The sequence below is a fragment of the Ovis canadensis genome, chromosome 14 (genome assembly GCF_042477335.2).
Source record: "Ovis canadensis isolate MfBH-ARS-UI-01 breed Bighorn chromosome 14, ARS-UI_OviCan_v2, whole genome shotgun sequence".
Lineage (NCBI taxonomy): Eukaryota > Metazoa > Chordata > Mammalia > Artiodactyla > Bovidae > Ovis > Ovis canadensis.
In genome coordinates this window covers 23,430,292-23,452,294 of record NC_091258.1, presented here as the reverse complement: position 1 = coordinate 23,452,294, position 22,003 = coordinate 23,430,292, and the positions used below count along the sequence as shown (strand labels likewise).

General features: G+C 51.1%; 1 protein-coding gene across 2 annotated transcripts; it reads right to left on the bottom strand.

Moving 5' to 3' along the window:
* Positions 1-2,190: 2,190 nt before the first annotated feature.
* On the bottom strand, positions 2,191-15,582 carry MLYCD (malonyl-CoA decarboxylase). Of its 2 annotated transcripts, none has more exons than XM_069549643.1 (5): positions 14,963-15,582; positions 6,965-7,077; positions 5,779-5,935; positions 5,300-5,452; positions 2,191-3,332 (listed from the first exon to the last, which is right to left on the bottom strand). In XM_069549643.1, the coding sequence occupies exons 1-5, from the start codon at positions 15,578-15,580 to the stop codon at positions 2,799-2,801; spliced, it is 1,575 nt and encodes a 524-aa protein (XP_069405744.1). In that variant the 5' UTR covers positions 15,581-15,582; the 3' UTR covers positions 2,191-2,798. The 2 variants fall into 2 exon arrangements, with proteins under 2 accessions (XP_069405744.1, XP_070145375.1); XM_070289274.1 differs by having other exon boundaries at positions 2,191-3,338; positions 5,306-5,452; positions 14,963-15,557.
* Between the last annotated feature and the right edge of the window lie 6,421 nt (positions 15,583-22,003).

Below are 22,003 nucleotides of genomic sequence, written 5' to 3'. Positions count from 1 at the left end.
CTGAATATAACACATTCAAGGAAGACTTTAAAAATGGTCCACATTAGCTAGTCGAGAAATGCAATTTGAAAAGAAAAAAATAAAAGAGACCTGGGGTCACCTCTCCCACTTTTTCTAAACTGCAAAGAACGCAGCAGCTCTGTGTGATGATGAGAAATAATGGGGATGCTTCTGTTTCTATCTGAGAAGAGATCAAGATGGACTTTATTATCCCAATGAATGCCCTACAACTCAGTTAAAAATCAGAAAGAGACAGTTAGCTCCATTTAAATCTTAAATGTACCTTATGCCTAATTTAGAACAAAGCTCAGAGTAAGCTGTTGATTGCAAAAGGTCTAAGAGATCCTCCACCCTTTTAAGGCACGTAGAAAAGAAGGTGGCCCCCTTCTGCAGAAGCGTAAAGCCCCTAGGTGATGGAAAGAGGGCAGAGTTGTGCAACTCTGAGCTCCCAAGATCTGGAGGCAGAGAAGGTCCAGCCCTCTGAGATGAAAGATGCGAGGTGGGGGGGTGGGGCGGGGGCATGCAGGAGAGAAGTGAGGGGCTGGTATCGGAGTGACTCCAGTCAGCACGGAGGAGCAGGCTCAGGGCCTGTTAAACAAGGTTCCGGCTGGAGAGCTCTGAGCTCGGGCCTAGCTGCTGAGGCCCCGGCCCCTTACCTGACAGTGGGGTGCTGCTTAGTTACTGGGGCAGCGAGGATGCCTCAGTGCACAGAAGCTCCTGGGGACAAACTAGTCTACTGAGTCAGTCACCTCGTAGGACAGAAGCCAGGAAACCCTCATGACGCTAATTCCCAGATAGACCTACACCCAGGTGAGTGTGACAGTGGTCCCAGAGTCCAGATGTGAGACCCGGTGGGGCACAAACACTCAGAGCATAGCAGCCTTCCTACCCACCCATCCAGCATCATCAACCTGTCATCCAGCCATCATCCACCCATCCATTCCATCCACCCACCCATCCATCCCATCATCCACCCATCCATCCATCTCATCATCCACCCACCCATTCATTCTATCATCTACCCATCCATCCCATCATCCACCCATCCATCCCATCATCCACCCACCCATTCATCCCATCATCCACCCATCCATCCATCATCCACCCATCCATCCATCCCATCATCCACCCATCCATCCATCCATCCATCTACCCATCCCATCATCCACCCATCCATCCATTCCATCATCCACTCATCCATCCATCCCATCATCCACCCATCCATCCCATCATCCACCCACCCATTTATCCCATCATCCACCCATCCATCCATCCCATCATCCACCCATCCATCCATTCCATCATCCACTCATCCATCCATCCCATCATCCACCCATCCATCCCATCATCCACCCACCCATTCATCCTATCATCTACCCATCCATCCCATCCATCCATCCCATCATCCACCCATCCATCCCATCCATCCATCCCATCATCCACCCATCCATCCCATCCATCCATCCCATCATCCACCCATCCATCCCATTTGCACAGCACCCATCCAGCATAGTCTTCACAGAGCACCTACGTGTGAGGCATTATAAGAAATAAGGCGTGACAGAAATGGAAAATTATTGATGACTGTGGAAGCTGGGTGATCAGCACACAGGGTTATACTACAGGGTTATACAAGCACACAATTATATTACTTGCCCACTTTTGTGTCTGTTTGAAGATTCTCACATACGAGGTTGAACAGAGATAAAGTGCAGAGTGCAGGAACTGGGGACTGCAATCTCAGGCCCCGCCCGCCACATGCAAGCAGTCGGTGCCTGAACTCTTTCCAAGCTCTGGGGGGGCGGTGACATTAGGCCTGCAGAGCCCCAGTGCCTCCAGCATCAGCTCCAAGCAGCACCCAGAAGGAGGACCCTGCTTCCACCAGGACACAGAAAAAGCACAGTTTCTAGCTGTGACCGAGGTCACGTTATGTGTTACCAGGCCCCAAGCGGCACACTGAAGCCACAGAGAAGGCCCAAGGATGGGTCTGGAAGGTGAAAGGCAAGCAAAGTGGGGGACCTGCTGCCTGATTCAACACCACACCCCCTGCGCCCCCCACAACCCCCTTCCCCTCTGTCCTCAGGCCACCTGCTCCGGGCCGGTTTCACAGAGACCAGACGTGCCTGTGGGCTGGCTGGGGATCAAGGGCACAGCTATTGAGGCCTCAGATCTCAAAGACAACCACCACGCGACAGTGAATAACCATGCGTTTAATGCCTCACAGAACAAACTTGTTCTCTGCTATGAAGTTCATTATGAACTTGAATCAAGTCTATAATCCAGGTTAAATCCCGGGCGATGACAACTCTTGTGTCCAGTAATTTAACCAAGTGAAGTTTGTGCAGATTTGCAAACCATTTCACCATCTGTGGAGACAGTTGGCTAAGGTGACCACGGCTGAACTGTGTTCTAAGCTTGGAGGAGCATCCGTTGTCATCTGGGCCATCTGCCCAGGGCCTGGCACCCACCCCACCCTAGGACTAGAGGTGGCTTCTGAAGGCTGTGCCAGGGCAGTGGGCCAGGCCAAGGCCATGACGGAATCCCTGGGGGAGCGCCCTGCATCCCCACCCGGCCCACAGCCACCGATACCCACCACCATCCAGCGGTAACGCGCTTTCCCTCTCGCCATGGAAGCTGGGGCCCAGTCTCCCAGTGTGAGCCCGCTACAGGCCAGAGACCACAGTTCAATTCCGTTTTACTCTATAAGTGCCTCTGGGTGCACAACCCCACATCCCCACCCCCAGGAAATCATCGTTTCCTGGGCCAGGGGACGTCCAGCGGCTTCGGCGAGCGTGACGCTAGAGTTTGCTGTTCTTCTGGAACTGCGCCACCAGGCTGAGGACCTGCTCGGAGGCCTTGATGCTCTTGGAGCCGAGGTAGGCGGTGCTGTTGGCGGCCGTGTCCTCTAGGAAGTAGCGGTAGTTGACCATCAGGCCGCAGGCGCCCGTGACGCCCTTGAGGCTGATGTCGGCCAGCCAGTTGATGCGCCAGAGCACGGCCCCGTTCTGCAGGTGGAAGTGGGCCACGGGGTTGAGCGCGTAGCCCCGGTGCTTCTCCCCGTACAGGTACCAGGCGCACAGCCGCATCAGTGGGGCCTGCAGCGCCCGCACCAGCTGCTCCGACTGCGCCCACTCGCTGCTGCTCAGCAGCGTCTGCAGTGTCTCGAGCGCGGGGCCGCCCGTGAGCTCGGCGATCTCCTGACTCTCAGAGTCCGTCAACAGTCCACTCCGCCCGTGCTCCTTGGCTTTGGACTTGAGCAGCCCCAGGAGCCACTTGGTGAAGCCGGGGATGGGAGACAGGCTGGAAAAGGCGTCCAGTGGGGGGAATTCCTTCTGCAGGTGTGGGGGGCGGGGAAGGAGGGGGGAGAGAACACACACACGCTTCAGGGCTGAGGCATAGGACACAGACACCCCCGTGTTTACAGCCTACGTGTCGCGAGCCTCCGGGTGCTGCCGCGTGGCAGACGGGGCACCACGTGCTGTGGGCTACTCTTTCTTCTCTCCAGGGACAGTTAGCAAGAATCTGCGGCCTGCAGGGGTCCTGGAGGCGTCCTGTGGCCCCAGGACAAGCCTCCCCTTGTGATGTGTCCACCTGCAACGCCATCTGAGCAGGCAAGCTGGGGGACTTGCCTGAATTGGAGGGGTGGGTTGCTGCGGAGTGGGGGGGCCTGATAGAGCCCACCAGGCCCCTCTTAGGGACGCTGCTGAGGCCTTGTAATTGGGTTTGGTGCTCGGCACACGAGTACCCAGTGACCGTCTGTTGAATGAGTAACTGATCACCTAACAATACCAATGCGGGTGGAGGATGGAGGGAAGGGGCGGGGGGCAAGAGTAGGTCTCCACATCAGATAACACGGCTCAATCACTGCTATTCAAATCGCACAGCGACCTCAAGCTCGTTTCACAGAAGCCAGAATTTTCCAACTGAAAATGTCACATACGCTCACTACAGAAGAAACAGCTTAAAGTTCAGGACAGAAGAAAAGGAAGCAGCACCCTCCAGCACTCTGAGCTGAGTGCTCGCTGGGCGGACAGAGAGGATCTCCTCTGCCTCCTGGCGGTGTTTACAAGGCGGAGACAGCTCTCTCACATCCTGCTGTCTGGATTTACATACATGACGGGGATTTACAGTCCTCGTCGTCACTCAGGATCCAGAACCACAACTTCAACAACAGGATGCTGTTAAGACGACCCCCGGCTGCTCCCAACCCTGCTCCTCCCATCTTTCATAACGCCCCACGCAGGCCTCTGTGGGGACAGGGCTGTGCTTCCCTCCAGACTCCCCGGACGGCCATCCTGCTCCTAGCCCAGATGGGGAGCGGACGCCTGTGGGCGGCGTGTCTCCTGGGCCGCAGGACTCAGGAGCAGAGCTCGTGGGTGGGTCCCCGGACGCGCCTCCTCCTCCGACTGCCTTCGTGACCCTCGCACTCGCTCCGCCAACCCCACCCCTGTTATCAACACCTTCACCAGAGAAGCAGAGAGAAGAACTCAAGAGTAACTAGAACAGGTGGCTCTGATTACCTCTGGGGAGAGAGCGGCAGGGTCTGAATCTAGAAGCTGATGCCCAACTGCATCCTGAGAACTCAGGCGTAACATGACGAGTCTACCGCGAGATGCACGAGCGTCTGAGTTCCACCCTGGCCCATCACTCTCTGAGGAGGGGCTGCGGAGGCCGCCGCGTGTGTAGACCGCCACATGTGTAGACCACAGGCGCAGAGAGCACCACTCTCAGAGCCTGTTCTTAACCGTCTAATTATTTTACCTAAAAAATGAGACTCTACGCCTCACAGTTTGCCCCAGCCCCTCAGGAGATGGTTTTAAGCAGTGGACCAGACGCTTCTGTTTCCCAGAGCAACCAAGAGAACTGCATGTCAGCGCACGCACCCTCCAGCTGCCTGGCCTGAGCTCGGGGCTCCCTGCAGATGAGTGGCTGAGGGTGGCTGGGCGGTGCTTGTCAGGGCCAGGACTGGACCATGGGAGCCTGCTGGTGACCGTGTGCCAGGCGGAAGCGGCCCCACCAGGCCGGGTGCAAGGCCCCCTGCAGATGCCGCCACCCTTGGGACGCATCTGAACCTCCTGGTCCATGAGAGGCTAGTTTCGGGGGCCTTTTTCTCAGCATGCCTTCTACCTCCTGAGGCGTCTCAGGGCTCCTAGGAGCTGCCACGGGGCACCTGGTACTTTTCCACCCCTCCTGATCACCCTGGCCTGGAGAGTCACCTTGTCCCTGAGACAAGGGCAGGACTCCTCGGCCACCCCGAGGTGGGGACGCACAGGGCGGGACCAGCGCCCGGCTCACTCACCTGCAGCTCCTTCACCACCCGCTTGATGAGGAAGGCGCCCAGCTCCACGCCCTGCAGCCCCTGCTGGGTCAGGCTCAGCGAGTAGAAGATGGCTGTGGTGATCTTGTTCCGCTCCTCCGTCTCTGACGGGGGGCACTCCTTCACTATGATCGTCTGGAAAACACAAGGGACCCCAGGGTAGAGAGACAGTCTCCCCTGACCCCCGAGACCAGCTCCAGAGGCTATACGTCCTGAGATCTCTCTGGAGGCAGTGGTCTCACAACCTCTGCGGCCGTGTGCCCAGCGCTGTATCATTTCCATCATGTCAAATTCTCATGCAAACTGTGGAATCATGATTCCTGGCCCTTAGGCAGGCCTCTCTGGGGTCTCCACGCAAAACGCTCCCCTTGAGCCCTGCAGAAGCACGCTGGCCCTCCTCCGGGGCCACGGGGCCCCACTCTGGGTCACCTCCCTGCCCTGAACCGAGGGAGCACAGGTACCTGGATGCTGCTGGAGATCTCATTGGTCAGGGCCACATGCAGGACGATCAGGGGCTCCCCTGGCGTTGAGCAGTGAGAGAAGAAGTAGCACCTCCGGTAGGGCCCCACGCGTCGCTTCATGTCCATCCAGGTTTTCACGGGGTGCACGGCCTCAGCCCTGGCGGGCAGGAGACAACGAAGCGAGACAAACGTCACGGTTCACGGGTCAGACAGCCAGGGCAGAGTCCTACTCGGCTATTCACTCAGGTCAGAGAAACCCTGTAAATACAGCTTCGAGGGACTCGGGAGGAAATTCAGAGATTGTTTTAGCGTGAAGCGGAACTGACAGACGAGCCAGAGCTGGTGACCATCTTACACACGAAACTGTGCTCTTGGCCCGGATCTTAAAGCCTAGTTCACCAGGCCCTGGGGGAGCGGTTGTGCGGTGGATTGTAACAAAGGGGCCTGACCAGATGCCTGTCGCTGGGGGTCTTGCGTCTGCTCTGAATCTCCGATGTCTGAAGTCATCGCTGCCCGTGGACACGCAATGCCTGGCAGGTTCTGCTAGTCCAGCCACCTCGGCCTCCACTGCTGTTTCAACACGAGACACAGCAGCAGCACTGTCTGCCAACCTGCCTTTCACTGTGTCCAGGGCAGGCTAGATTCGCTCACTGTGTTGTGAGTTTGGAGATTCTTATCCAAGGGAGACATTTTAACAGCTGGTTGGGACGATGCTGTCTGGGTGACTAATGCCCACTCTTGGTCTGTGAGTCTGGGCAGCTCTGATCATGGGGGTCTTTGGGCAGAAGTGGGCTTAAGAGCTTTTAGACGTTTATTATTATCATTTATTTTTTGGCTATGCCGTGTGCCACGCAGGATCTTAGCTCCCTGATCAGGGACCAAACCCATGCCCCCTGCACTGGAAGCTCAGAGTCTCACCCACTGGACCGCCAAGGAAGTCTCCTGAGGGCTTTAACTATGAGCACGTAGCCGAGACCCCTCATGCAGGTTCACTGGCAGAAGGGCCAGTCTGTATCTGCGCCCTCTTCTCCTCGTGGTCTTGGCGTCATCTGCTAGGACAGCCACCCCTGGGAATACCGTGTCTGGGTTCTATCAGGCGCAGGAGGAAACGTACACGGGTGGGGAGGCGGGGAATGGAGGCTGGCTTTCAGCTGAAGCCTAAGCAGAGCGGCAGCGCCACACTCACTCGCTGATTCTCTGGAGCACTTCGCACGGGGAATGCCAGGTGACCCGCTCCAGGTTCAGGAACCCCGAGGAAAACCACTCCGAGAGCATGTTTTTCAGCACCCCATTCATTTCCTGAAACGGAGAGAAGAGAACGCTGACCTTCCGTGGGGAAGATGTCCAGCCCATCCCCGAGGTGCTGCTGGGAATTAGACACGAAGTCGGGCAGGGGTGTGTGCTCAGACAACCGGACAGACGGAACGCAGCGCTATTCCTTCCCTCCTCCCACCGGTAAGACAGCCGACTGGAGTGTTCAAGGTGAACCAAGTTCCCCAAGTCAGATAACATGTTCTGGTTCATTCACCACCATGGACACGGCTACGCGCGTGAGTTAAGCTGACGCTGAACGGTGTGTCGGGGAGCGAGTGTGGACACCCCCTCAGGACCATTCTTTGATTCACCAAGACATCCATCCTTCTTTCTTAAGAGAAGTAAATGCTGGCTCCTGGCCTCACGTTTTGACAACTCTAAGGCGTGCATGTGTTTTCCTATTTTTAACGTCTCGGAACTCAGGACCCATCTCTAGAGTGACGGCAGGTCACAGCTGAATCGGTAGCATTCTTTCCTTTCCCGAGTGGCCATAGAATAATACTGCATCTGGCAATCTGTGCATTTAAATTGGACATTATTCTAATTTCACTTTTTTTACAGCGAATCTGCTTCCCAAAATGATCTGAGTCAACTTTACCATCAGAGATACATTCACACTGAAACTTTGAGGAAGAACAGAATGAGAGGTGCAGGAGGAGAGGGCGTGCCTTAGTCTGGTAACCTCAGGTCAAGTAAGTGGTAAGCTTTGTAACAGCCAGAGAGGAAGGGACACCCAAAGCAAGAGACACGGCTGCTGTTCCTCAATAGCTGTGTCCCTTCCTTCCAGATCCACAGAAGCCTCACTTTTTAGCCGGGCACAAGGATGTTCAGAACAAAGCCTGCACAGCAACTGAGGGTAGCCACATCACTGAGTTCTGGTTATTCAGATGTAAGCGGTGGGGGGGGGGGGGAGGTCCTGTAGCAGCTTTTGGGAACCTTGAAAGATGGCAGGAGCAGCCCTTCGCTTCTCTTTTTGTCCTTCCCACTGCAGGTTGGAAGGTAATGTGATGGCTAGAGCTAGAGCAGCCATCTGGGGCCGTGAGGTAACTCTGAAGATGCAAGTTGTTCAGGGAAGAGCAACAAACAGAAGTCTGGGTCAACTGGGCACCACAGAGCAGGATCAGCCCTGGGATGCCCATCTCCAGACTTCTAAATGAGAGACAAGCTTCTCTTCTTCAAACCACTATTGTTCTTGAATCTGTTACTTAAGACGAGCTACATACTAACAGATACACTAAATATTACTGAATAACAGCAAACATCTCCGTTTGTCTGGTACAGAACTGACCTTATGAATCCCTGTATAGGAATCACAAAGACCATGATGGATAACACCTATAAAACTGTACACAAGCTATGAAACTGTTATAGGGCCATTTCACATTCTAATCCATGGTTGAAGCTCAAAGGACTCAGAACCTTGTCACTTGAGGATACGTTGCAGGCATGGGGTTGGTGGTTCAGAAAGGGTTTCAGAATGAAGTGAGGTCCATCTTTAAACACTGAAGGCCTGGGGCACAGAAGAGGCCCCATGGGGGCGAGAAGTCGGGGGTAAGTCATCTAGGACCAATCAGGGGAGGCAAAAGTCAGACTCCATGTAAAGAACGTTCGTGTAGCTGGGGCTGCCCACGGAGTTCCTCCTGGCAGAGAGCGGCCCTCCCCATGGGATGAGACGGGCACAGGGTGGGCAAGAACATGGCGGAGACGTTTTGAGTAGAGGGCCATATGACCTCTCAATCCTCTTCACTCTTTACCCCACAGTCTAGTCTCCTTCTCTGGGCTCTCAGCTCCATAGGCGTGGAGGTCATTTCCGACTCATTCCTCTGGTTCTCAAGGCATCAGTGGGGTCTCCCATGTGGAAGATGATCAATGGATCGATGGCAAATGAAAAAGAGAAGACACCCTGGAGGAGAGTGACTAGAAGTAGCAGCGGGAAGGAGGGACGGCTTCCTGGTCAACACGGACGGCCTCTTATCAAACTCTTTCCTGCACGGACTACAGTGGTTCAGTCTTCCTGGGGTCCTTGCACACTCTAGAGTGTGCACCAAACACCGGCACCCTCTCCCCAGAGAAATGCAAACATATTAGTAAAACTCTGCTTAGAATTTCCTGGGTTTCATGGACCCCTTTGAAACTCATCTACGGATCATCCCCAGGGGTCCCTGGATCCCAGGCTGGGGACCTCTGCTCTGAAAGGTCAGGAATGGACCAGTCGAGTTCCATGTAGGATGTATTGGCATCCCTGTGACACATGTAATAGGAAAAAGCTGGGGAAAAAAAATCTAGCTTCAGTGTTAGCTCAGTTTAATTGCGAAAGGAATGGTCTGGCTGATGGGAGTGGCCGCCTCTCTAAGTCCCTTCGTTCTATTCTGGGCTCCTGACAGCTCTAAAATGTGACACTGGACACGACATCTGGGAATCTAGGTGAAAGGTGACCACCTCCCCTGCTCAGGCCACCAGGGCCGCAGCTCTTCAGGGTGCAATCAGCTGCCGAGGGCAGTGAGGTTGCTGGCTCTCTGACCGCGGGAGGAGAGAGGACGGGTATGTGTGTGCCAGCCTCAGGAATTCAGAAACTTCGTCAGCAATCCAGGACTTGAATATGCCAATTGCTGGCACAACATTCTTATGTACAAATAAGCTCATCTCTTAGTCTGGCTGACAGAACTTACTAGAATCATGAGGACCACCAGGTTAATTACAAACAGGACAAGCCACCAGGGGAAGTTTATGACAAAGTGTCTTGGGCTGGGCGCTGCGATGGTGCTGTGGGGACCTGGCTGGAGAAGAGCGTGGTCCCTTCTCCTGTGTTCTGCCTGGACTTCTATTAAGGTTTCCACAGCCTTCACCGTAATTTCTGTGTTCACATTTCCCATCATTTCCCAAATGCCAGGCCCACTCTGCACATTGCTGATGGTGCCTACACTCTCTGCTAGAATGGGAGTTCCCTTGGCTTCATCGAGGGTTTTATCTGAAAGAAACTTAACTCTTCAACCTAAAAGGGCTTTTGGAAAGAACTCTGCAGAAAATCAAACAGCCTGTAACCAGGACACACAGGGAGCACACTCCACCCTGCAAAACGCACACACTGTGTACCCTGCTCAGTGTGCGGCTGACGCACAACTGCAAGTTCACAGGGCGTCTCCTTCAGGAGGAGAGCAACTGACAGGTGGCCTGGATTCAGGCCTCAGAGCCCAAAGCCCTCCTCAGGAAAGAGCATGCAGGTTCGGGCTTCTGGTCACACGTCCAGGTGTCAGAATTAGCCTCTCAACTCACTTGGAACTTCAATAGAGAAGAGCTTTTTTTTTTTTTTTTTTTTTTTAAACAAAAAGAACATTTGATCTTGTAAGCCAAGGCACCACTTCTTTTTCTGGTATAATTAAGCTGCTTTGTGGGTTTGATATCACCCCCCCATCCCACCCCCACCACCAACAATGGATGACTGATTATTATTCTATTTCCTATGGTTAAAACTCGGTGGGGGTGGGCAGGGGGAGGTCCTGTGTTCAGAGAATTCAAGGACATTGACAAGTCCCTTTCCTACAGAATCCTTAACTATGAAAACAACTAAAATGCCTCTCTTGGAATAACTCTATTAAGATCAGTTCACTTACTACCATCCAAGAAGTTCTACAAAGCAGCATCAGATGGACAGACCACAGGAGCAGGGACTTGGGATGGATCAAGAAGTCCCAGGCTGACCCTTGGAGATGCTCGGGCTCCTCATGACCTTCTAAGTAACAGGTGGCAAAGTCCAGCTTCTCAGCAGTGGATCAGCTATCTTGAGAACCACAGCACAAACGTTTCACCTTTGCTAGTTTGTACAAACTTTCCCCATAGCACTTGCATCTTCCCAGCAGAGACTTGACCCTGACTCTGAACTTCCTATCGAGAAGAATTAAGAAACCTTATCTGATCAAACCAGTCAATCCTAAAGGAAGTCAACCCTGAATCCTCACTGGAAGGACTGATTGCTGAAGCTGATGCTCCAATACTTTGGCCACGTGGTGTGAAGAGCCGACTCACTGGAAAAAACCCGGATGCTGGGAAAGATTGAAGGTGGGAAGAGAAGGGGACGACAGAGGATGAGATGGTTGGATGGCATCACCGACTCAATGGACATGAGTTTGAGCAAGCCTTGGCAGGTGGTGAAGGACAGGAAAGCCTGGCATGCTGCAGTTGACGGAGCTGCAAAGAGCTGGACATGACTGAGCGAGTGAACGACAAGAACAAGGTAGGGGATCCACGCCCGCCTAGACTCCCGCCTGGGGCTCCACAGGGATGGAAATGTCAGGGTTCCAGAACCTTCCTCTATTTCCAATTATCACAGCCCTCGGTCAGAGACCAACACTGGTAACCATGTTTTCAGCCAAGCTCCACGGCACCTCTCGGGGCATTCCTTAGAAGAGAAGCAGGCTGACCTTGGGCAGACTGGCCGCTGGCAGTCTCTCACCTCAGCGCAGAGCGTGTTGGCCTAGGATGGTGAAGGGACTGGGCAGCGGCCACCTAAAATCACACTTCTAACCAGAGGATGGCAGATAGCACCAGGAGCTAGCTCATCCTCCCCAACCTGGTGTGCCCTCCACGGTACCCACTATTCCGTGTGAGACACCCAGTCAGCCTCCTTTTGGGCCTACCACTTGCTGGCGGTTATTCTAAAAATGCCTCTGTGCTCACAAGATCCAGTAACCAAGAAGCTCTGAGATCCAGCAGGCCAAGTCCACAGCAGGGCAGTGCCCAGGCCTGAGTCCCAAGCAGCTCTTGTTCACCTGACATTACCTGGCAGCTCTAGAGGCCGGCAGAGCCCAGGGGAGAAGCGCACCTGTGTGATGGGGTGCTGGCCCCTGGAGATGCAGGGCTCCCACTCTAAAACTTCGAGGGCCAAACCTCTGCTGGTTGCCTACACTGAATTCCTAAAAGCCAAAAGCTCTAGCTGCGCTGTCTCTTAAATGTGGCCGCAAAATCCCAAATCAAACAGAAGAGATGGGATCGAGATGGACCACATACACTAGGTGATTCTGGGGGCAAATTACTGCATCAGGTCCCCGTGACGACTTCTACGGATTAAAAAACCTGTGTCGGGGAGGAAGGAAACCAGTTTAGTAACTAACGTCTCACAGCATCAGAGAATGGAGAACCGGAGGCGACATCAGAAACTGCCCAGGGCGAGGGCAGTCCCAGTGTCGTGTAGGATGACTCTTGGTCGCAAAGAAACCTTCCACGGCCCCCGGGGCTTGGTTCCAGGCTCAGACCCTTGAATGGAGCAGTCTGACCTCAGGACAAATCGGGGCGTTTGGCTGCCAGCTTTGCTGGATGGGGGGCACCCAGGAGTCCAACTTACATTTCATCATTTGGCTACACAGGACAAGGTTCCCTGTTTCCTAGGAGCTCATCATCTAGTTGCAGGGTAACAATACATTTAAAGGCTAGATTCTGTGGTTAATGCATCTGAGTGGTACAGACAGTTACATACCTATGAAGCTCAGAACGGAGTGAGGCCACCCTGAGCTGGACTAGCTGGAAAAGTCCAAAAAATGAGCTGAGGGTGGAGGCGGCTCCTACTCTTAACAGGAATCATGAGGGATGCAGGTTCAGGAACTTTCCATCCAGGAGCCAGCCTGGCTGGAGAGGAGGGTCCGTGGAGGGGAGTGAGAAATGCTGGGGTAGCTGGGATGTGCAGGGTGGCTAGTGGGCAGCAAAAATGCCAAAGGACAGACACCAAGAGCCAGCCTTCCGGCCACGCGAAGTTTGATGATTTTTTTTCAACAGAAGAGTAGAGACTGACCTGCAGCTTCAGAAAAAAGTGGGTGCTGAGGTGGCTGGTATGAAGGAAGCTTGCACAGAATCTTGGAAAGATAAACACACTCACGACTAGAGAACATTAAACTCCTGCCTCAGGGAAACCAAATAAAACAAAGCCATTAATCGACTGGGTTGTCTCACCTTCCCTTCGGTTTTATAGAAGGCACATTCTAAGAGAATAAGCCGGCTTTGATCTGGTTAGGCCATCAACTAAGAGAGTCGGTGTGCCATGATGGAGTACACCCCTGCAGTCACGGCAGCAGCGCTTGAGGGAGACGCTCTTACCAGTTCTGTGCTCTGGGGTCTGCACTGGGACGAGCTTCAGTCACCTCATCTGTCAGGCAGTCCCCACATCTCGCTGAGGATGAAATGAGCTAGTGAATGGAAGGCACTTAACACCTACTGTGCCTGCAGTTAACTCTTCCTACACTCAAAGGGAAGCTCCTGGACCACGCCACCGTGGAGCCTGGAGCATGCCTGGTACGATACAGCCAGCCAACGGATGGCTGAATGGATGGACGGATGGGCAGGGAGTTTTACTGTGGGTCAGGTGACAGACATCCCACCTAATTCTCGTCTCCTATGCAATAAGAATTTAGTTTCAGAAGGCTTTCAGAAGCACTCGTCTCTGCCTCAAAGGAAAAAAAATGTCTGCTTGGATTGCAGACTAAACCCGACTCTCTTGGGAGGAATGGGGATGACTGCAGGGTGTGGAACACAAGGTCTCAGCCTTTCAGATGGGGATTTAGTTGGGAACACTCAATTTAACACACTCAGAATCCAAGACTGACTTGGTGCTAATGCAATAAACCACCAAGGTTCTCAGCTTGGCCCTAGGTAACACTTAGCAGTGTAGATCAGCCAACTACTAACAGCAGTCAAGTCATAGCCTCTATTATCACCCTGAGATTAATCCTAACTACACTCAGTTTTTATGCATCTAAGGCAAAGAAAGTTTCTGATAAACACCAGAACTCATATAGCATGATGGGGATATAAAGTGTGGCATATAGAACCCAGGAAATTTGGATTTGGGTAGTGGTCAGACATTCTTATTTGCTCTGAGTTCTTGGTTAAGTCATGTGAACTCATCTGACCTGTTTCCTTTACTGTAAAAGGTGACATATCACTTCCCCAAGAGTAAGGATATGAACATGAAAATCATGCCAGGTGTTAGGAGTTCTTAAAGGAATGAGGGCTTAATCCTTTTAAGTGTTCACTTCTTTTCTAAGCCAACTGGACTTGATAAGTTCTGAATGTCAGAACTTTCTATAACGTTTACAGCATTTTTGATTTGCTATAGAGCAAATTAATGGTCCATACTTGATATCAATGGAATACGAGGACTATATTCAACTATCAGCCACCTTTCAAGTCATCATTATTTAAATCTTAAATTATTTGCTCACATCTAAGGTGGGCTCACTTTGCTAAGTGCCTGATTACCCAAGGAGACAACTTAGAATCCTGTTTTAGGGCTGAACTCGGGCTGGTGAAACGCCCTGCCCCGGGAGATGTGGCAGAGACGATAGAGGGCACCCGGACTCCTGGACGGTGGTGACCTCGAGTTCTAGTCATCTCTGTACGTTTCACAGGGTTTTGCAGGATAAACGCTCACACAGCTGGCGCTACAAGTAAGTTACCTTTTGTTGACCCCATCCAGGTTTTCAGAAAGTTACCCGATGCTCCGTTTGGTACTCATTCAAGTATACCGCACAGAGGAAATCTCTCAGGTAAGATAATAAAAGAGAACTTTATAGAGCATGCGCATCAGGAGCGAGGCGTGACAGTCACCTTGAAAGTAAGCGGGTGAGAAGTTTCTACCAAGACTGGAGCGAGCTGAGGCTTGAGTGAGGCAAGGATTCGGAAAGCGTGGGAAGGAAGGGGGCCAGGGTTCAGGGGCTGTGACTCTCAGAGAAGTGGGCACGGCTCCAGGCAAGCGAAGGTGGAGTGCTTGGGGCTTGAGGGGCGAGGGCCGCCAAGGGTCAGTGGACCTGGGCACTAGACGGGGGCGCGGCCCGGGCGGTCCCCGCCCCCACGAGGTCCGGGGACGGCCCGGGCGGAGCCTTACCCGGACGTGCGGCCCCTCCACTAGCTTGAGGGCTTGCGCCTCAAGCAGGTCGGCCCGCAGCCGCACCAGGAAGCGCACGCCGCCCTCCATCTTGCTGATGTGGTGGAAGAGGCTGCGGTAGCGCGGCACTAGCGCGTAGCGCAGCCGGTCCTCGGCCTGCAGCAGCACGGCTGCCTCCCGCGGCTGCTGGCGTAGCTGGAGCACGCCGGCGCTCTGCTCGGCCACCTGGCTGTGGTCCACGCCGAAGCCGCGGGCCAGGCGGCTCAGCAGCTCAGCGCGCTCGGCCGTCTCGGCCAGGCCGCCGTAGAAGCTCACGAAGTCCGCGCACTGGTTCTCCGCCCGCGCCGGCGTCTTCTCGCGCAGCTCATAGGCCGGCATCGCGGGCACGGCGCGGTGCAGCAGCTCGTCCATGGCCCGCTCCAGGGCGCCGGCTGCCGCCGGCCGCCCGCTCGACAGCCGGGGTCCTGGCGGCTGCGGCTGCCACGGGGGTAGCCGCAGCCGGAGGAGGCGCCCGGCAGACAGGCTTGGCCCGAGAACTCGCATGGTGCGCGGCGACAGCTGCCTGGGGAACGCCGGCGCCGCCGCGCTTCCGGCTTCCGGCGCGCGCGCCCTCCCCATTGGCCTAGGCCGAGGGACGGCCAGGGCGGCGACCAATCGGGGGTGGAAGGGGGCGGGGCGACAGGGGAGAGGCGGAGCGCGGCCCCAGGCCAAGTGCAGCCAAAGGTAACCCCGGCCACGACCAATCCGAGGGCCGAGCGGCGGCGGGGCGGCTCGGGTTGGTGAGTTCGGGGGCGGCCCCTGCCCTGTCACCTGTTCGCCCAAAGTCACCTCCTCTGCCCCTCTCTCCTCCAGGGCCGAGCTCTCCAGTCCTAAGGAACATGACAGTCACCCAGCGGACGTGTTACACGCGCAGATTCCTGGCCCGACTCCAGAGATTCTCCGAGTGTCTGGGGCAGGGGCGCAGGCGTCTATCTGCGTGCCTACGAAGTACGCTAGTGGTCGTTTCTGGCAAGGTAGGTCGCCTCTGTCTCGACCCCTGCCTGGCGCTCTCGCTTGCACAGGTGACCTCCAGAGCTGCAGGCCTTCGCTCTCCTAAGCTCTAGACCCAGGCTTCCAGCTGCCTGCTGGAGCCCTTTCTCACCGATGCGGCAAACGGGGCTCTCCCAAGCGGCTCGTGCCCCACCCTGTCCCCCTTCCCTTGGTCCTTATTCATTCATTCCCTCCTTCAACAGTGTTTATTAACGGCCTGGCAGGTGCCAGGTCCTTCACTAGGCACAGGGATAAAATAGTGAACGACAGACCTGATCATGCCCCCATGGAGTTTACATTCTAACAAAGGAAAACAGACCACGGCATAACTACTGGTTGTGGTTAAGTGCTATAAGGGAAATAAACTGTGTGGAGTAATATAACTGGGCCGGCGTGGACTTCCCTTCACCCAGTGGACAGGGTCATCACGGAAGGCCTCTTCCCCACAAGCTCAGGAGCAGGAGCGCAGGGTGCCATATCAGTTACTAACCCTGTTCTCACTTGCTCCACAACCAAATGCAAGCACCCTCTTCCATCGCTGGAGGGAGCACCACTTGGTTACACCCCTGTGTGTGGGGGAGGGGATGCCTTTGCAATACCTCTCAACATTGCAAACTGGACCAGCAGTTTGCACGGATAAATCCTCCATTGGCTGAATGGGCTAATGTTCCTAGGAGAGATGATTTCCTCCCCTAGAAGTGAGGCTCTGACTCCCTTCTGTTGTCTCCTCCTCCTCCTCCTAGTCCCAACCCCATACTGCATTCATGGGAGAATACCACACACCAGCCATGTCCCCCACGGAGCAAAAACTGCAGGAGGCGTGAGGAATACATGGGGTTTTGCTCCACTCAGATGGAAATCCAAAGCACCCTTTGTTCAAGGGGGGAGAAAAGCCAGTGTCTGGCTGCCTAGATACCAGAACTACCCTAGAACTGTCTGGTCCAAGTGTTGCGGTGTAAGGGTCGCACAGATTCGGACACGACTGAAGTGACTTAGCAGCAGCAGCAGTAGTTCTTTATGGGGCCAGCCTTTGCCCTGATCTTACAGGGCTCCTTCTGCTGAGGCACAGACACGCAAAGCCTTCTGAGGGCTTGGCAGTGGCTTCTGAGCCCACACTAGTTTGCCTTCACTAAGGAAGTGGCTAAGACGCATCTCCAGCTGCTGAAAGGAGTCTGCCCAGGCCAGATAGGCTGCTGTGGTGCTTGGCCTCACATTCCCTGTTCCATGTGCTCTCATCTATCCGGGATACCCCGGCCTTGCTGCAGGAACCTTGTCCACTGCTTAATTACTAATATTCGCTTAAAGTACAGTTCTCAATCCCTCTTCCATCTCCCTACCTTTTCACATACTTTCTTTTTTTTTAAATTGAAGTATGGGTGAACTATAATGTGTTAATTTATGCTGTACAGCAAAGTGACTCAGTTATATATATGTATACATTCTTCTTCATATTCTTTTCCATTGTGGTTTAGCACAGGATATTGAATATAGTTCTTGGTGCTTTACAGTAGGACTTTTTTTTTTTTCTTTTTAACATTTTAGTTTTTTATTTTTTAAATTTTAAAATCTTTAATTCTTACATGCATTCCCAAACATGAACCCCCCTCCCACCTCCCTCCCCATAACATCTTTCTGGGTCATCCCCATGCACCAGCACCAAGCATGCTGCATCCTGCGTCAGACATAGACTGGCGATTCAATTCACATGATAGTATACATGTTAGAATGTCATTCTCCCAAATCATCCCACCCTCTCCCTCTCCCTCTGAGTCCAAAAGTCCGTTATACACATCTGTGTCTCTTTCCCTGTCTTGCATACAGGGTCGTCATTGCCATCTTCCTAATACAGTAGGACTTTGTTGTTATCCATTCCATATATACCAGTTTGCATCTGCTAATCCCAGACTCCCAATCCGATCCTCTCCCAGCTCCCTCCTCCTTTGCAACCACCAGTCTGTTCTCTGTGTTCCTGATGCTGTTTCACAGATAGGTCCATTTGTGTTATCTTTTAGATCCCACATATAAGTGATATCATATGGTATTTGTCTCTTTCTGATTTACTTCACTTAGTATGATAATCTCTAGCTGGATCCATTCATATAATTTCCTTCTTTTCTGATAAATAGGAGGTTTTAATGTATAAAAAGTGAATTAAGCAGCTCCTGGAACACATATAATTTCTTGATTCTGCTTTTCTCTGTATTCATAATTATTTTTCTCTAGGTGTCAACTGCCATTCTCTGCTTCTCCCTGCATATTCCCTTCGTTCAAAACACTTCCCTAATCCAAGACTGAAATTGAGAAAACAATTCCATTTACAAGAGTATCCAAAATGAAAAAAAAACACTTAAGAATAAACTTAACCAAGGACATCTAGGACATGTACACTGAAAAAACCAGAACACTGAAATTAAAGAAGATCCAATTAAATGGAAAGATATTCTGTGTTCATGAGTTGGAATATTTAATATTGTTAAGATGGTAAAATGTCCCATATGAATATGCAGATTCAATGCAATCCCTACCAAATCCTCTTTGCAGAAATGGAAAAGTTCAGCCTAAAATTCAAAATGAAAATGCCAGAGGCCCTGAATAGCCAAAACTACTTCTTTGTTTGTTCTTTAAAAAGAAGAACAAAGTTGGAAGATTCGTACTTCCTGATTTCAAAACTCACCACAAATTTACAGTATCCAAAACAATGTGGTGCTGACAAAAAGGCAGACATATAGATTGATGGGAGAGAATTGAGAAATAAACCTATGTACCTGTGGTCTGCTGATTTCTCACAAGGTTTCTATGATCATTGAATGGAAGAAAGAATAGACTTTTCAACAAATGGGACCAGAACAACTGGATATCTACAGGCAAAAGAATGAATCCAGGTGTCTGCCTCACACCATGCACAGAAATGAACTTAAAATGTATCAATGACCTAAATATAAATCTCTCAGAAGGGAAAATAGATGTAAATCTTCATGACATTAGATTAGGTGATGGTTTCTTAAATATGACACCAAAAGCGTTTTTGCACTTTATCAAAATTAAAAACTTTCATGCATCAAAGGACATGATCAAGAAAGTGAAAAGACAATCCACAGAATGGGAGAGATACTTGAAAATCACATATCTGATAAGGGTCTAGAATTCCTGTAATTGGACACCAAAAAGATAAACAACCCAATTTAAAAAAAGGGCACAGGAATTTGAATAAACATTTCTCCCAAGAGGATATGTATATGACCAATAAACACGTGAAAAGATTCTCAACATCAGTAGTCATTAGGGAAATGCAAATCAAAACCACAGGGAGCTATCACTTCAAATCCACTGGCATGGCAACAATAATAATTACAAAACCAGTAACAACAGTCAAGTTGGTGAGGATGTTGAGAAATTGGAACTGTCACACACGGTGGGGATGTAGAATGGTGCTGGGCGTGTGTGCTGAGTCACTCAGTCATGTCCGACTCTGCGACCCTATGGACTTGTAGCCCACCGGACTCCTCTGTCCATGGCATTCTCCAGGCAAGAATACTGGAGTGGGTTGCCATGCCCTTCTCCAAGGGATCTTCCCAACCCAGGGATCAAACCCAGGTCTCCATTGCAGGTGGATTCCTTACTATCTGAGCCACCAGGGAACCCCAAAATGGTGCTGCCATTGTGGAAATTATTTTGGTAGCCCCTTAAGAAGTTAAGCACAGAGCTACCATACGGCCTAGCAACTCCACTGCTAAGTATATGTTCACAGTAAAATGTGAATACAAATATTCACAGCAGCATTATTCATAAAGTCAAAAACAGCCCAAACATCCATGACTGGATGAATGGAATAAAGCCAATGTCATATATGTACAAAATGGAATATTAACAGCCATCAATAGGTATGGAATACTGATACATGTTGCATCATGGATGAGTCTGCCAAGTGAAAAGGCCAGATACAAAAGGCCACGTTTTGTATGATCCTATTTATGTGAAATCTCTAGAACAAGTCTCTACAAAAGTCTATACAGACAGGAAGTAAATTAATGATTGCCTAGCACTGTGGGAGGGGAGAATTGGGGGTGACAGCTCATGGGTGTGGAGTTCTTTTTGGCTGATGGAAATGATCTGGAATTATCCAGTGGTGGTCACTGCGCAACAAGAATGTACTAAAACCTCCCAAATCGCACATTTTAAAATGGCTTAAAGAGGCACAAACTTCCAGTTAGGAAATGACTGAGTCACACGTGTGAAATGTACAGCGTGAGGGATATAGTCAGTAGTTATGTAATAGCTTTGTGTGGAGACAGATGGTAACTAGACTTGCCGTGATCATTTTGTAAAGTAGAGAAACACTGAATCGCTATGTTGTGTAATAGGAGCAAACACAGTGTTGTAGGTCAATTATACTTCAAAAACAAACTCAAAGGAAAAAAAGACCAGATTGGTGGTTACCAGAGGCAGGGATGGAGGTAGTCAAAAGGTACAAAATTCCACTTGTAAGATAAATAAGTACTAGAGCTGTAAGGTACAACATGATTAATATAATTAACACCATTGTATGTCCCATATGAAAGCTGCTATTAAAGAGTAAATCCTGAGTTCTCATCATAAGGGGAAATTCTTTTCCTATTCCTTTTAAAATTTAAATGCAGTGATAGATGTTCACTAAATTTATTGTGGGAATCATTCCACGATGTCTGTAAGTCAGATCATTATGCTGTACACCTTAAACTTTTGTCAATAATATCTCAGTGAAAGTGGAAAGAAAAAAATAAAATGATTAAAATAAAAATTAATTTTATGTTATGTGGATTTTATTTTTTTTAAAAAAGGACCATCTCAGAAGGATTTGTATCTCTCTAGCCAATTTCAGTTCAGAGAATCTGATTGATCCAGCTTGGATTAGGTGACCAGGCTAGGATAGAAAGTAAATGGGACTGGGGGATGTACCCTTTTGGGAAGGGACACAGTATTCAGAGGAGAGGGTTATGGGCTGGGCAGCTGTCCCAAAAGATATCTGTTGTTAGTTACTAAGTTGTGTCCGACTCTTTGTGATCCCATGGACTGCAGCCCGCCAGGCTCCTCTGTCCGTGGGATTTCCCAGCAAGAATGCTGGAGTGGGCTGCCATTTCCTTCTCCAGGGGACCTTCACCACCCAGGGATTGAATCTCCATCTCCTGCATTGGCAGGCCGATTCTTTACCACTGAGCCACTGGGGAAGCCTGAAAGATATCTACTTTTAAGCATAAAAAAAGAGTTAAAAAAATCTTGAAAAAAAAAATCTCCCATAATTCTAGCATCTTAATTACGGCAGTTTTTATTTCTGCAAATCCTTCCAGTATTTGTCCACAGGCCAACACATTTTTCTGAGTTGTAATCACTGTGTTTGTGCTGTTTATTTCCTGTTCGTTTTTACTTCCCATCACATCACAAACATCTCCCATGTTTCTAAATCACCTTCATAATCGTCCTTTTTAATGGCTGCATAACATTCAATTGAGTTGATGTACCATAATCTCTTAATCGCTCTGCCATTTCTAGATATTTACACAGCTTCTAATTTTTTTTTTCTGCTAATATATAGATCCTGCTGCAGGAAATATTTTCATGCATACTGATTTTTTTCTTTACTAGAGTTGCCCAAATTACTTAAAAACGACCAAAGAGGATAAAATTTCCCATGAATTGTCAAACTAACCAAGAAACCTAGAATAGAGAGAGACTTGTAAACTCTCCAGGGCTCCCAGGGCAGACAGACACAACTCCTGGAGACCCCGCCTCCCCCAGGGAAGGCTCTGCCCACTCACTGCTGGCGTGTTCATGCTCTCTCCCTACTAGCTGTTCTCTGAGTTGTCTGTGCCGTGAATATGCGAATGTGGGTTTCTCCTGTGATTTGATTTGCATCCCGGTGCGTTTGGCTCAGCAGTAAAGAATCAGCCTGCACTTCAGGAGATGCAGGAGATATGGGTTCGATCCCTGGGTCGGGAAGACCCCCTGGAGGAGGACATGGCACCCCACTCCAGTATT